Source organism: Penicillium chermesinum (assembly GCF_028974085.1).
Source record: "Penicillium chermesinum strain IBT 19713 chromosome Unknown utg000002l:1.0-5270490.0:1.0-5274688.0, whole genome shotgun sequence".
Classification (NCBI taxonomy): domain Eukaryota; kingdom Fungi; phylum Ascomycota; class Eurotiomycetes; order Eurotiales; family Aspergillaceae; genus Penicillium; species Penicillium chermesinum.
Window position 1 is genome coordinate 4160126 of NW_026695312.1, and position 16427 is coordinate 4176552.

Genomic DNA, 16427 nt, shown 5'->3' on the forward strand with positions numbered 1-16427 from the left:
GGTTGGGGGGGCCCTAAGGGGAACAGAAAAATTTTCGCATTCCGGCCCTGTTCGGCAGAGAACCGAGCTGAGTCTATATGGCTAGTGTAGATCCGATGTGCAGAAACAGGAGTCTCGGAGTTACGGGTAACAGGCATGTAACTATGCAGGTACTCTGTAAGGCTGGTTACAATCGGCTAAGTTTAGCGCCCAGCAGAAGCTAGTCTTGGTGCTAACGTATCCTAGCCTCCTTAGGCTCGGGAATATCTGATCGCTCGGGGGAGGCCCGTGTAAAATGGGGTGTGGCTTGCCAGCGGAGAGATGTCGAGATCGTTCCCGCGACCGGAGCACACTAGTCCTCTGACTGGAATTGAGAGGTTTTTTTTTTTTCTCTCTTTCTTTCCTCCCGGAGCTCTCTTGCCCGTTATTCTTGTTTCTGAGTATGCAGCTAGCGCTAACTAGGTTCTTCCCAAAATCGATAACTATTCTGCCTGAATTTTGGCCGAACTAAACAAAAAGCAATTTTTGATGTTCTGATCGGCCCCCCCCCGGGTTGCCTGACCACTCGGGGCACCGAGAGCACACGCGGGTCCGGGGTGCCGTGATTTCCGACCAGTCTGGACCGTTCAAAGGTTCCCCAAAGAAAAAAGACCCTGGGGTCCAGATTCGATAAACCTAGAAACCCTGCCCTTGGCATCTATCGCGGCCGAAGGGAGGGCCTCCACTGGCATGAGACCCCTTGATGTAGAGTATTCATGATCCGGGGGGAGAGTGGCAAATTTTGTCACTATGCAATACGGCCGAGTATTGGCCCATCGTCAAGGGTCAGACACCAAACCACAACCTACCGAAGGGAGAGGTATCGGGCGAAGCTGCCAGTCGCGATTGGGCCACGCGACCAAGGACATACTAGCTACCTTCTGAATTAGGCTGATTGCCAACTGTGCAAAGGGGTCCCGCGGAGATGTGGAATTCCTGGTCGGCCTGAGGAAAGAAAATTTTTCTTCGGCATGGCATCCCGTGAGCTTGTCAGCACCTTAACGGCACCAGAATGCCGTTGCTCTTGCAGAAGGTATACTTAGAACAAGCTAATGCATGAGAAGAGATTTCAATGGAAATGATTGGTTCAAGTGGAAGGGCTCAGCCACATCCGCCCAAGAGGGCTAGTGGTATGGCTAGGGGTATTGCAGATACGTGGCTTACGCCAGCGATACCATACAGAATGGGCGCCAAAGGGTTTCTGGAATCTGTCGAATCCTTCTAGCGGCAATTTCGGCACCGGGCTTGTCCGGCCTGTTGGGCCTTGGACTGTCAGACCTGCATTAGTCGCCTCGTTTAGTTGCAGTCTTTCCCCTTGTTTCCGTTCCTCGGAGTTGCATTGCTCAGCAGTCAGAGATTTTCTAGTTCCTCGTGTCGGATTCTACATTCCCTACAGACGCAGAGATTTTGCTTGAGTCTCACGGCGCACGGTCCCCTCCCTGGCCCCACCCGACACTGGATGTTTGTCTCCATCGACTTCCGACTCAGATAGATTCTTCTATACGCTGTACACGCCATCCCATCCATATTTTTAGAACTCCCGAGTGGTCAGAGATTTCTATTCATGTGACTCCTGGACGATGCCTGTAACAGCAACGCGCAGAAGATCCATGATGTCGGAGCGACTATCCTGTTCCGAAGTAGACTGTATACCTCTGACCACCATGTCTCAGTACACGGCCCAAATTTGGTAACTTGTTTAGGGCCAATTACCCGATAGACGGTCTTGAATGTCTAAACGATCTTGCTTGCATATGGCATTATTCCGGTCTTACTTCCCGATCCAACCCTCTCAACTTCCTGATTCAGCGGAACGTGATTCGGTGGAGTTTCCTGCCGAGCTGGATGGACTGGAGGGCACCGGGGAACAGGAACCAAGCTGAGTCTAACTGCCCCTAGCCCAATCACATCAGTCGTTCAAGGGTACTCGATTTGTCTGGTCGAACGCTTGTTCCTGATAGGACGCTCGATTGCATCTGGGTGGCGTTGTTAGGCTAAGCTGGGTAAACCCACCGCGACGTGAGACACAGCTAGCAGCTTACTGGGACTCGTAAGGGGCCCACTCATTATCTGTCAACTTGTTTCCCCCATCAATCATTGTCCAGATCAGGGATCTGACCTAGAAACCTGCGGAGAACCGAGCTTTGTGTTCTGCGAGCCGCTGTTGTGCTCATCCCTGAGTCTGGGATTGATCACATGTGATCAGACAGACTATCAGCTCCGATGGCAGGCCACTAGGATACATGTTTATCGTTCGTGAATAAGTGATATTAGGTGTGGCGCTCAGACCTATACCGGTACCAGGTTCATTCTATGTACAGTCTAAGGCACGGTCCACTCTAAACAAGTCAGCGTAGCACCTACGAATTCCAAAGTTGAGGCTAACCGTCCAGCCATCCAATAGGGTGTCGTTGGATATGGGGGCACCTAGTCTAGACGAATCCTCTATAGACTTGCTTGCGCACTTGTGTATTCAATTTGTGGGGCTGGGCTTGAACCTGCAATCTAGACCGCCTCAGAGGACTCTAGATGCATGCCGTAGAGGGCTTCAATGGGGGATGAGGAGGCTCAAGCTACGAAGGCCGTTAGTTAGTTTTGAAACATGGTCCAGGCCATCGATCCAGATGCGGAACTTGACCCACCAGCGATTTTCGTGAACCGAGAGGTGTTTACCTGGAAGCCTTGTAATTTAGGTGTTGAGACATCGAAGAGCCTCAATGCACCTTCCCACGTAAGTTGCTGCGTACTGCCCGGGCCCGCCAAGGCTAATTTGGTGCACCTGGGCATTCAATTCGGTCCGCCATGTATGTTCCTAATGTCGAGTCCCATCGCGGACCTCTTTTCCAATGCACGTCTGCACATTTTGCGACGGGGCTCGATCCAGCACCGACTACTGCTGTAAAGTTCCGCTTCTTGTATGTCCTTTTGCCTCCGTGGCCTTTGGTATTCCTTAATTAGCTTGGACTTGTCTCAGAAGGATGGACTTTGTGTGATTTGGGTATTCAGCGGTTTGAACAAGATTCTGCATAATGTCATGACGGTGAGGTGGGCGAAAAGCGAACCGTAGATCTTTTTAACCGGTGCCAGCAATGTATTCCCACATGTTTAGTTCGGGCGCTTCTTGTCATCAAAATTTGGCAGCGAGTTATAGGGCCGAATACGGAGACGACACTTGACGAGATCTCAAGTAGCAATTCCGTTGCTATGGCTGAAGTCGGAGGACCGGGATGATACGCTACATTTTTCGAGTCTCTGTCCAGGCAATATATTGGATATTAGCCATGTGGATCATCATGGTGCAGCTATGTGAGGTGTTGGATTTGACTAATGGCTTTGTATGCTCCTAGTCTCCCGAGGCGGTCATCTGCTCAGTATACCATCTGCAGCCGACACATTCGCTCCAATAAAAAAAGCCATGACGGGAAGTTTCCCTTTTCTGGTTAGTTCTTCATCAGGTAGATGTAGCAGGTCCCATGGATATGGGCTCTGATATGTGCGTGACTTTATCACTATAGGATGTATGGAGATCTCATATCATAACTATAGATCCCTGTCACCCAGGGGTAAGCCTTTTCCTATGAGACGTGCTATCGATAGCGATAGTATCAGGTCACAGTAGGGATCAGCAAACACGGGCTGTTGGCCGGTTTGGAGAACTGAAGACTTTTTCCATATGCGTAGCACCCATGGGTATCTCGGGTGTATAACCGGGGTACGGTAGAGAGGGCCGCTTACCTAGCCTTCGAGTTGACAGCTCGACAGCAAGGCAATTAAGAGTAGACTGTGGACAATGGACATGTCTCCCCTTGTATCGATATTCGCAGTCACTTGTCTTGGGGGCGTTGAGCTCCATCCTCATATCCATGGTGTCAGCTTTGCATCCACTAGAATCATCAATGTCTGCCATTGTAGTCGAATTGTTCACCCTGCAACAGCATGTGGGCTTCTCATGCACACTCTTCTTGGACCTCTTCTCTACCGGTTTTGGGTATTCCAGTCCCTCGCCAGAGTGTACTTAACCCCAGCTCCTAGGAGCGGGCAGAGGAAGGAAGGATCTGTTGAAGATAGGAGGCTGCCGAGTCGCCTTGGGGATATGGAATTCCCCATGGGGTTTGATGCTGATATACCCAGTTAGCGTCGGATAAGCAACTTCATGACGCCCGCCAACCCATTTGATACGCGACACTTATATTCGTTAGCCTCTCCTACCAGAATTATCTGATATGTCCTCCAAATACAGCGGCCTTACGAGCCCTGTTTCCAGCCTGGAATTGGAGAAGTGGGACGAGTCTTGGAGTCAACGTATCACCGTAGCGATAGCAAATTTCCGGACGAATCAGAAAACAAAAAAGGTGCGAGAAAAAAACATACGACAGTCAGGATTCCCATGTGGTCACCCACCATAGTACTAACTGACCGGCGTGTGGCTTAAGTACGGCTGAGCGGACGGGAAGCCCTGTTCTCCACACCCTGTGGTCGTATGTGCTAGACTCTTTAAGAGCTGGATGAAATCGGAGCAAGGGATTTGGTGTTTGCAGCATTGGAGTCATAGTTTGAGCTGCAAGAGTTAACTTGAGGATAGAGGAACTTTTCGAGAGGAGTCCCTGTTTTGCACACAGAGTGGATCTTATACCAAATAGTCATCACGGTCAGTTCGTGGTTCGACTTGGGGCAAGGTGCCGCCACGTCCCTCCCTCCGTACGTTCATTCTCGTTCCGCGTTCGACGGTCGGGTCTGCACGATCATGGGATAGTAAAAGAATCTGCCGGGCCTTGGTTTCGCGGAGTCGCATTTGGTCCGACTTGTTGTCCGATTATCCGTCGGCTTGTTTGGTGGTGGCCTTACTGCCTTTCCCCATACGAGTGTCGCAGGAACGGCCGATGGAGAGTCGGTGGTGTCTGTATACGCGGTAGTGCTCTTTGCTTGTGCCCATGGCAGGTGTATCCGGGCTTCTTCTCATCGGCTTGTGCCGTTCGCTGGGGGCATATAGATTCCAAGGCGAGACTCTGGGTTTAGCGAGTATGCTTCGTGCCTTCAGTCGGTGGCCAAGAACTGCTTCTCCATGGAGCTATGCGCGGCCCCGGTCTGTTGAGTATCCTTTTGCTCGTGCTCCGGCAGCCAGTTCTCTCGGCCATGCAAGGGTGCTGAGTTGGAAGGGGGGGTTTTCATCGGCTGCAGCCGGGGCTGTCGACGGAACAGTGCAGCCAATGCATTCTCGGTCTGTCGCGGAAATTGGAAGTACCAAGTGATCATTCGCACCTGGATTTTGACTATTCTTTGGCTTTTGAGTTACCTGCTTCTTGCGGAGTACTTCGACGTTCTGAGGGGTTGGTCTGTGCGTAAAGGCAGGCCTTGGTCGCGCCAAAAAAAGTTGAACCCCACCCAAGGGGTTCAACTTGGGGTTCAACTTGGGGGTTCAACTCTCCATGTCGGGCAAACGGTGGTCGGTTTTATAACGCTAATTGTTGCTTTTTGTGGTCTTATATATGATATAGAGCCTTCCTGGAGACCTCGTCCTTATTTTGGAGAATATTGGAGAGTGTAGACGTGAACTGGGCAATTTTCTCATGACTTTGATGTTCTGATCTGAAATATATATTTTATACGATGAGTGTACCGTACCCATCTCATGTACCTCCAAACCAACAAATCAATAAAACATTCATACAACGACTCGGAAAATACTCCAACAACTCCTAGAATGAACGTAAATAGTATTACTGCACAAGAAATCCAAGAGAGACTATAGAGACCAGCATAACTCTAAGCTCAACAGAGCCAGCACTCCGACCGAGTACAGGTTAAGTGAAAATGAAGTAACTCCCATTAGACAACCTAGCACTGAAACAGAATAGTACTAAATTCGGTAAGAAGCAAATAAAGGCAATGGCAAACCACTAGCGACATATGGAGACAGCGAACAGTACACAAGACAGGGATACTAGGAGCCCGAAAAGGCAAACAATCACAGCCAAAACGACAGCCAAAACGTGCCGGTCACAGACCTGGAATACTCGCGAAACATAGCGGACAAGGATACCAGACGGAAAATAAAAAGTTCATACCCAAGAATCAGCCCGAAGGAGCCATTACAGAATATGGAAGACTCGAGATTCAAGTATCAGTTGTTGTATTCGTATCGGATCCGCATGATCGATGCGTTGATCCCACCATTCAAGTGGTGCCAGCCTACTATGGTAAAAGGCCGCTATGATACAGGAAAAGCTCGGAAGCGAACACTAGCGAACCCTTATTGGACGCAAAAGTGGTAATCGTTGTAGTAAAAATCAAACCCAGAGACCCATGATAAAAGCAATCAGAGAACACCCCAACGTCCCATCATACCGTGTGTAACAACCCGGAGAAAAAAGCAAAAACATGACACGCTTAGCCACCGAAACCGTAGAGGGTACCTGAAAGCAAGATGTTAGAGACGCGTTGCAGATAAACAAGAGACGCGTGAAACTTACGGCCCTGGCGCTTGAGAGCGTAGACAACGTCAAGAGAAGTGACAGTCTTGCGCTTGGCGTGCTCAGTGTAGGTGACAGCGTCACGGATAACACCCTCGAGGAAGGTCTTGAGGACACCACGGGTTTCCTCGTAGATCATGGCGGAGATACGCTTGACACCACCACGGCGGGCGAGACGGCGGATAGCGGGCTTGGTGATACCCTGAATGTTGTCACGCAAGATCTTGCGGTGACGCTTGGCGCCACCCTTGCCGAGACCCTTGCCACCCTTTCCACCTGTAGAAGCGCGTTAGCAGGCGCGTCTTGAGGCTGAGATAATTCCCAAAGCAGGATAGCCTCGAAAAGAAGCGTCGGAGGTACTTACGGCCAGACATATTGGATTAGAGTACGAAAGTTTTGAGGTTGTTGAAGGGTGAAGTGGAGACTCTTGTCGAAGATGGATTGGGGAAAAGAAGATGGGTCGGAGGTACTGGGGAGGGGGATATATGTATCGAAAGCCGCGAAGACGCGGGAGCCTGCGAAATCACAGAGAATCACCACGCTAGTGGGTGGATCCGCCAATCAACGTCGAGGATCCGAGAGACTGGCGTGATCTGCCGGTCTTGCCCCTCTACGGCCAAGATGCCTGAGGAAGGCGTTTTGATTCTGATCTTTCCCTGTCACCTCCCCTAAACATGTAAATCAAAGTTCAAAAATAGCCAGGCCACATTCCATACTGATTCAAATGGATCTGGAATGTGAAGATCAATAAAATCAGTGTTGTGGTAACTAGGATCAAAGGGAATGGGCGGAGGAGGTATTCGAGATCCGTGATCCTGCAATTTGATTGGCCGATACGGCGGCCGCTCGCTTAGCAGGTTTCCCTACAGACCCAAACGTACTCCGTAGGGCGAAAATCAAGGGCCGCTTTCCAGCAGCCGTTTTACTGATCCTGATCCAGCCTTCTGATTCGTCCACCCGCAAACTCCCAGATCACCACCCCTTCCGAGTCCTACAAATACCCTTCCCCCCCACCTCCAACTTACTTTCTTTCTCTCTCTCATCCATCCGCCGTCGACAACCATCATCGACAACTCTCGACTTTCATCAAAAAAATTTAAATTTTCCATCAAACCAAATTTGGAAAAATGGCTCGCACCAAGCAGACTGCCCGTATGTTTATCCTTGAGCCCTCTACACCTCGCTGTCGCTGCTCTGACTGAGGGGATCGTGCCTCCACCTCGATGAGTCGGGGCCACCTTCCACTTCGGGAAGGCACTGACGCGTGGACGCGTCTCATCACAAGACTTACTAACCTCACTTCTCCTTACAGGTAAGTCCACTGGTGGCAAGGCTCCCCGTAAGCAGCTCGCCTCCAAGGCCGCCCGCAAGGCCGCCCCCTCCACCGGAGGTGTCAAGAAGCCCCACCGCTACAAGCCCGGTATGTTCACCTCACTTCGGCCCATGGATGTTTCAATTGTTCTAACGGTCCAATGACAGGTACCGTCGCTCTGCGTGAGATCCGTCGCTACCAGAAGTCCACTGAGCTTCTGATCCGCAAGCTTCCCTTCCAGCGTCTGGTTCGTGAGATCGCACAGGACTTCAAGTCCGACCTGCGCTTCCAGTCCTCCGCCATCGGTGCTCTTCAGGAGTCCGTTGAGGCCTACCTCGTCTCTCTCTTCGAGGACACCAACCTGTGTGCCATCCACGCCAAGCGTGTCACCATCCAGTCCAAGGACATCCAGCTTGCCCGCCGCCTCCGCGGTGAGCGCTCTTAGATGTGCTGAGGGTGGCTTTTTTCTGTTGACACTTATGGGATGGCGATCGGGGTTTGCTTTTTCTTTTCATGACTATCGGCGACACATGATATGGGTTTTGCTTTTCAATATCAAAGGGTTTCGGAACCGGATCGTTTCTGAATTTGATTTCTACTATTGCGCAATCAATGCTACTGCCAACACCCCGGCCGGGATGGTTAGTCATGGGCATGTACATTAAGTCTCTACCAAAGGTGCCTTAGCGCGCACTCTCATGACATCACGCTTAATCGCGTTCTACTCATTCATTTTGTGCCCTTACTCTTCCTGTAGCCTGAAAAGCCTGTTACTCGAAGGAACGTGTCGCTATTTAGTCCAACAAAGCATGTTTTGCCTCGGTTGACGATTTGCGTTCTGCTTCAGTGTTTTGCTTGGGATTGGTAGGTGATCTTTCGCCAACATTCCTGGAGCCTAGCAAAATTAACATTTACGAACAATGAAACCCTTATCTACAGGTATCTATCCTGAGAATCATGTATTTCAGTGTTCGCACATCTCGACCTTGAGCTATAATCACATGCATATTGGTCGTTTTAAGTGTCCTGAAGAATGTCCTTCCTTTCGGAAGGGCTGGGAAGTAATGTACCTTCCAGCATTCTTGGATCACATCACGGAGTATACAATAAGCCCATTTCGCACTTTCAATTTCGGCAAATCCTGATGGCTTGGAGTGTTGGGCGTCTGTTGCCTGCCTTAGGGTGCAGTGGCCGCTCTGGTGGGAAATGTGGGTATTCAAGGAGCTGCACTGAGGTTTTAATTCTTTGATCTTACTGCCCAGCCAAGTTCAAATGAGTAGAAAATTTGTACAGAAGTAGGTCTAATATAGATGAGCCACTATGCATTTTTTGAAGAAACGAGCTCATTTAAAGATTGTAAGATCAGCCGATTACTCTGTGACCTTGTCTATAAACTATGGCCCCATACCAGTGGAGACAAAAGACACAGTACTTAGGAGTCCAGTCCACGGGTGGCAGAAACCACAAACCGCCTTACTGGCTAGTGGTCACGGGACTACTGATCAGGTGACACTCGTATCACGATGACACAATATCACGTGATAACAAGAGCCGCATGACGAGAACATAGTTAGCCGGAACTAGCCCTGGAGGGGAGATTTTAAGCTAGTCTAAGCTAGCCAGATTAGGACTAGTACATCAACACGCGCCCCCAGGTGGGTTATTTAATCCTCTACAGATCCTCCAGGACTTCCTCTTTTTCTTTCTCCATCTTCTGTTGCTTTTGCTGGAGCTACTGTCCCAATGCGCATCGTCAAGTTATCTCGACTCAGCCTAGCCCAGCGGCCTCTCTGGACAGGACAAATCCATATCAGTCTTGGGCGAGGGCAGCCCTTAGCAGCCGCGCTCTTCAATCGTGTTTCCAATGTCGCTCGATTCTATCCGTCATGACCCGTCGTGTCCTTCATGAGATTAATTCGTGGAGTTTTCCGTCTCGCGCCTCAAAACCCCTCACGGGCCCCCCACACTCTCCATGGACCTCGATGTCTCTTACATCGCTCAGCATTCTTCATGCATCTAGCGTCTGCACATCTCAACGTCTTCAATATAATTCAGATGCCTTCGGGAAATTACTCCTTCACACCTTATTATCCTTCGTGGTCCTTCACGTCGTTTACGGACCTCACCGTCTCATACACCTCAACGTCTCATATACCTCAACATCCTACATTGACCTTCCTGTCTCTTTTGACCTCACCGTACCTTGTCTACATAAAAATCTTCTATGATCTCGCTCATCAATCTCGCTACACCTGAGTCCAGCTCGCTCATTCTCCGCACCGAATTTTTGGACTAAATCTTTCTTCACGGCTCGGTCTTCAGCCCCACGCACCCCGGACTTTGGTACCTCGGATGAGAATGTGTTATACATTTTGAAGAAGATTGTTCAGTGTCCCGGCCAAGGCGGTATACTTCGGTTGCCCCTGGTTATACGCGCTTTAAATGCTACCTCCAGAGGATTCATAGTCGATAGTGCGACTTCTGAAGATGGAGCTCTGGTGTGAGACGCGGGTGATTTAGAAAGTCACACGGTGTGTTCAATCTGGTGCATAAGGGTGTTGTGTATTACAACGCTGCTTAGGTCGTCTGGCGCTGATCCGCATAGAACAGCACTCAGCAGTCTTCTTCATTATGGATTTCCAAGATCTTATCTCTGGAACAAACCGATATGAACATGACAAAGTGGGAACCTCTCATCAAAAAAAGTGACTGGGGGTATTCTGGGTCAGCCTCTGCTCCCTTGGTGGAGTCGGTTGATCTACAATTTGGCCTACTATCCCAGCAGCCTTGGACAGAGCAAGCTCACAAGACCTCTCTGGACAGACATAATAACCCCCCCCGTCCTGGGTATATGTCAGGACAAGTCTAGGTGGGATTGGGTCAAGATGACCAGGTGAGGATCGAGCTGTTGGCATCATTGCCAACTCGTCATAATGCTCTTCCTTTTTCCGTTTATACAAAGTCCTGAGAGCAATTCTTTCAATCAGAGCATGCAATTGAAGTCTATTTCCTATCATACACCCACTCTGTAGCTTTCTAGTGTAGAGAAGTTTTCTCCTTGGAGTTACATGATGCTCAGCACTGATGGTGCTCCCGTTTTCAGTAAGTTTGAAAACATGGAGCTACAAGACTCTGCCCAAGAAAGAGAATAAATGGGAAATCTACATAGAATATCGCGAGCTCAGAGTATTTTAAACCGTAGGCGTGCTCATCTCTTCCCAGTTTGTTTCGGTAGTAATGGGGTGACGAAGAGCACCAGGAGTGATTTGGCAAGCTTCTCGCCCAGTACTGCCATTCGTTTGCGATACCCGACACCAGCGTGGGTCAATATCCACCAGGAAGAATTTTCGAATTTTTACCCCCGATACTAGCAACCTTCTTCCGTGATTTTCCTTCTCCTCTGTAACCCCCGAAACCTTTCTATAGGTACCAATATATCGCGTTTACTACCTCACAAGGACGCCATCAGACTGGGACAGGGATGTGCCCCACGGACCTATTGCATAAATATTGAGTCCATAGTACGCGTCATGAGCATTGTATTCAGAGCCTTTGATATCCAAAACGCGCCTTCAGCCTGAGCACCCCCGATACGAGTAGCATGAAGATCCGTACCGTGGGATACGAGGCGACAAAGCCAATGTCGATGAAAACGAGTACCAAATATTATGTTGCTAAGACTTGGGACTTTTTCTTAAGGGAGGTGCCAAACTGAGGGTAGCACCTGTTGACCAGGCAAGGAGGATAGTATTCGATGAAAGTTTCGCGCTAGTGTTCCGACTGAACAAAGCCGAAAGCTTACCTTTTTTCCTGGGTAGGTTGGATCCCTCTGCAAGAAGCTTCGCTAGTGGATCTACCAGGAGTCGGGTCTAATCCCTTTTCATTCGGACACACGGGGAGCGACCCTTCTATGTCTCAAGATCCAGCCTATAAGTTCGGGATAACTTCAAAGGTGATTCAACACGAATCCTGCGTTCCTGGAGACTTTTATCGAATGGGGGCGCTTGTCAACCGCCATGACGGCAAACCTGTAGACGTCGGGCTCATCTTGGCGAAATGATACACCTACGGAGTACGGAGTACAGTTTTATTTACTCAAGTGGTCGATCGTCATGACTTGCACCAAAGAGGTCTAGTTTCGTTGCGTTTTGCTACGGGGCGTTTGTGGCGGATCATGCCGAGTCGGAATCTCATCGCCGATCCCCGAAATGGGGCGAGACTACGGCTTATGTTCCTGAATTCTGACGGGTGTTGGGTTTGCAGGTGTCAGCTTATAGTCTACTTCATCACCCCCACGGGACATCTCTACTGAGTTGGCTTGAAGTGGGAGATTTATGTAAGGAACGGGTGGTCTGGGGTGCGGATGGTTCGATCTTCGGATGGTTCGACCAGAAGTGGCCATTGAATCGAGGCTCGGGGCTAGTCCGCAACTAAAAGGAGCAGGACAAGGGTGCCGAGGTAATTTCCAGATAGGGGTTAGAGCCACGCCAAGGACCAGATCGCTGATAATCTTAGCCTCTCGGGTGCTCAGGTGTCGGCAAACTGGGTTCAGGGTTAATTCGCCCCGATGACGTTTACTCTGGTCATGAACCGCGTTGACCTCAACAGGTTGCCTTAATGAGCTGAAAGGAAATTTTCACGAGTCGAACGTTGTGCTGGCTTGGCGATGATCCCGCGATCTACTCCGTACTCCGTAGACCGAAAGTCGATCGTGTGTGGCGTTTGAGAATTTCTGATTCAAATTTGGACGGGAGAGTACTCGGGACCAGGGGTGAACCCGCCGAGCCGTGGAAGCCACTCGGGCGCGTGGCGTGACCCTGAGGTGTACCCGAAATTACGCTGCGTAATGGATATATAACGACAGAATGTCCACGTGGCCTGTCTACTGCTGCGTCGCACGAACGGGTATTTCGAACAGAAATGAGCGTTTACAGCTCACTGATCGGCACAAATGAAATCACAACTTAAACCATCTGGTACATCGAAGACACGGACGCCAGAGGAGTTCGGGATTCCTCTCCCGTGTCTGGGTTTATCGGTGTCCAAAGGACCCACTAGACATGCACAACAAGCGGACATCAAGTCCACGAGGTGGATTTGTAAGATGAAACCACGGTCAGGGAGCATTGCCAAGCCAGCCAAGGACCATTGCTTTACTGCACCAGTAATGGTCCAGTTCACTTTGGGAAGCATTAGTGGTTGTGGGCCCCATGTGTGATCAAGTTGAGCAAGACAGGGCCCGAGGACACGATGCGATCGGGTGGATCCGATGCCGTTTGCCTGCTGCTAAGAAGTTGTACGAGTGCAGTGATTCAAGACCGTCGAGATCCTTCATCATTCCTCAGGTTAGAGATACCGAGTGCGGTCGAAGAGTGCAGCCGGCAGAAGTATGGTGCCGAGTTGCCGGAATCACAAACCTTCGAGTCGCACAAGCCATGCATAATCCAAACGTGGCAGGTGCAATGGAGTTCCGTGTGCATATTCTATGCATAGAGCGTCACGTGGCACCGTTTTCGTCGTGGGAAAACGCAAGCCACAAGGAAATTCTCGCCTGGAAAAAAGCCCCGAAACGCCAAGATCATCGAACCCTCCAGAAAGGTCCTAGGCGCCCGGGCTAGGGCCTTCACGTTGCACGAGATTTCCACCATTAGAGCTATAGGGGCTGAGCAGTGTGCTGTGTCGCGATGTGATCCCTCGGGGCGAGTGGGCCCACGGTGTTTCTCTCTAACGCTTTTGCGTTGGTTTCCCGCCCGAACTGGATCCTTCCATGGACGGAGTTAGATCCAGGCCCGTACGCCCACTTGCTCATTTGCTCACTCATGGAGTTTTCTTTTTTGTTCACCCTTTATGCATCCCTAATACCCAATTTCGCTGTACGCCTATTCATAAACCTTGGAACTGGAAGGGCCCCAAAAAATAAAAAAAGGAAAACCCACGAGTCCTGTTAGCCTCACACCAATGAATTTAGTGTGCATCTCCTATTAAAGAGGGCCCGGATCCTGATTTTCCAAACAAATTTGCGGTCGGTATTGTCTTCCCTCGTAAACTGCACTGTTGCTTAACCCGGCGTGTTATTCCCTAACCCTTATCGGGGCAGCCCCCGCAAACGGAAACCCATCTCAGAAACAAGGAACAAAGAGAGTTTGCCCCCCTCCCCAGGGAAAACGAAAAACACACGCAGACTTGCTTGTAGCTTCATTCTCTTCCCTTTGGATGCACTGAGCTACCCCCCAACACTGATCTTCGAGCAAACGATCAACGCGATTCTTCGAGTCGATTCCTTTAACAACCATGTCGGGCGAAAAGTCCCGTGACGGCGAGCAGATCGAGCCACCTGCGACTCGCACGAAAATCCCCTACTGGAGACTCATCATCGACCAGGGTGTTGTTACCCCAGAAATCATCAACTATCCGTACTCCGGCTCCGGAACGGAAGATGATCCATACTCAGTATCATGGATCCCGGATGACCCTCGTAACCCCATGCTTTTCAGCGAGGTCGAGAAATGGACCTATACAATGCTGGTCGCATTTGCGACGCTGGCTGTTTCGCTAGTCTCTTCTGCATATACAGGTGGTGTTCTGGAGATTGAGCAGGATTTCGGGATCGGAAATGAAGTGGCCACCCTCGGTGTGTCATTGTTCGTCTTGGGTTTCGCTGTAAGTTCCTCGGGACGAGTACATTTGCGTTGCGAACTAATCGCTGACTCGCCATAGATCGGTCCCCTTCTCTGGGCTCCTCTGAGTGAGCTGTTCGGTCGCCAGCTCCTTTTTACCACCACCTATGCTGGTCTGACCGCGTTTAACGCTGGTGCCGCCGGTGCGCAAAACTCCTGGACCCTGATCATTCTCCGTTTCTTCGCTGGCGCCATCGGGTCTTCGCCTCTGACCAATGCCGGTGGTGTGATTGCCGATATGTTCCCCGCAAAGCAGCGTGGTGTGGCTATGAGTATGTTCGCCGCTGCGCCTTTCCTGGGCCCTGTCATAGGTCCCATTATTGGTGGATTTCTGGGGATGAACGCTGGTTGGCGGTGGGTCATGGGATTCCTCGCTGCCTTCTCAGGCGCCGTGTGGATCATGGGTAGCGTGTTGATTCCAGAGACCTATGGGCCCGTACTTCTTCGCCGCCGTGCGGCGAGGCTGTCGAAGCTCTCTGGAAAGGTCTACCGGAGCAAGACGGACATTGAGCAGGGTAGAGTTGCCCTTGGAGAAGCATTCAAGATCGCTCTATCGCGCCCTTGGATTCTTCTTTTACGTGAGCCCATCGTCTTCCTGCTGTCTCTTTACATGGCTATCATTTACGGTACACTGTATATGCTGTTCGCTGCATTCCCAATCGTCTACGAGGAGCACCGGCACTGGAACCAGGGTGTTTCCGGTCTGGCTTTCCTCGGAATCATGGTTGGTATGCTTCTTTCTGTGGCCTACTCTCTGTGGGACAACAAGCGTTATATTAAGACCGAAGAGGCCCACGGAGGTTTCGCGCCTCCAGAGGCTCGTCTACCTCCCACCATGCTTGCGTGCACCGCGATTCCTATTGGCCTTTTCTGGTTCGCGTGGACGAACTACCCTTCGATCCATTGGATGGCCAGTATCGCGGCTGGTGTTCCCTTTGGTTTCGGAATGGTCCTGGTGTTCCTTGGCATTATGAACTACCTCATTGACGCATATACCATCTTTGCCGCATCTGTCCTGGCCGCCAACTCTGTCCTGCGTTCTCTCTTCGGTGCCGCTTTCCCTCTGTTCACCACCTACATGTACAACAACCTGGGAATTCACTGGGCGTCCAGCATCCCCGCGTTCCTGGCTCTTGCCTGCGTGCCGTTCCCCTTCTTGTTCTACAAGTACGGCCCTGCGATCCGTGTGCGCTGCAAGTTCGCGGCCCAGTCTGACCAATTCATGCGTTCGATGATGGAGGGCATGAAGTCTGCCCCGGCTAAAGAAGAGGAGACCGAAACCTTCGATCGCACGGAAGGCCCCCGCACCAGCACAGGATGACGCTTCCAGTGGATCATCCTCCAATGTCGAAACGTCAGAAGTGCAGCGCACTCGCAGCCGCGCTAATTCGAACGCCTCGTCCCTTAGCAGAGTGCGTACTTACGAGGGTAACCCCTTCGACTTGGATCGCGTCAACACTAAGGAATCATTCAAGAGCAAGAAATGATTCCGATTTCTCGCCTTCCACTCCCATCTCAACTGTACATGCATTTGGATCGCATTGTGCTGCGCGTCCGCCTAATCTTCATTACCAATATCTCCTTTCACTGCCAATATCCCTTCACTTGTGCTTTCCCTTATGCTCTCCCTTCACTTATGTTTTCCTTTTTATGTTTTGACTCTGACTGATTTTGCATCGCATGCTGTATTATTCCCCCGCATGCGCATATTTTCTTGTTTCACATCCTGGATATCCAGTGAGCGACTGATGTACTTCTGCTTCTGGTAAAAAGGGGACCGCACAGACTCGATAATAGCATAATTTAATATTGAAAACATGTCTCAAAGTCCGAGGGGGATATCCAGAATCGTGGTAGTAGACCCACCAAAGACTCAACATTCTGGAAGTCCCGTGGTTTCAGCAGTCCTAAGTCACGGACCAGATAGTGCTTCGACGTGCTCAGGGATCT

The 16427-nt window shown here is 50.5% G+C and overlaps 3 protein-coding genes across 3 annotated transcripts; 2 read left to right on the forward strand and 1 right to left on the reverse strand.

Annotated features, from left to right (window-relative positions):
* Window positions 1-6405: 6405 nt before the first annotated feature.
* N7468_002423 (histone H4) lies at window positions 6406-6862 on the reverse strand (the record flags this gene model as incomplete). The annotated part of the gene is made up of 3 exons (XM_058471720.1): window positions 6406-6431; window positions 6489-6764; window positions 6853-6862. The coding sequence occupies 3 exons, from the start codon at window positions 6860-6862 to the stop codon at window positions 6406-6408; spliced, it is 312 nt and encodes a 103-aa protein (XP_058334861.1).
* A 753-nt stretch (window positions 6863-7615) lies between these two features.
* On the forward strand, window positions 7616-8245 carry hhtA (histone H3; the record flags this gene model as incomplete). The annotated part of the gene is made up of 3 exons (XM_058471721.1): window positions 7616-7640; window positions 7801-7908; window positions 7968-8245. 3 exons carry the CDS (start codon window positions 7616-7618, stop codon window positions 8243-8245), a joined length of 411 nt encoding a protein of 136 aa, XP_058334862.1.
* Window positions 8246-14091: 5846 nt separating this feature from the next.
* Window positions 14092-15798, forward strand: N7468_002425 (MFS transporter; the record flags this gene model as incomplete). Its single annotated transcript, XM_058471722.1, has 2 exons — window positions 14092-14460; window positions 14518-15798. 2 exons carry the CDS (start codon window positions 14092-14094, stop codon window positions 15796-15798), a joined length of 1650 nt encoding a protein of 549 aa, XP_058334863.1.
* Window positions 15799-16427: the final 629 nt, after the last annotated feature.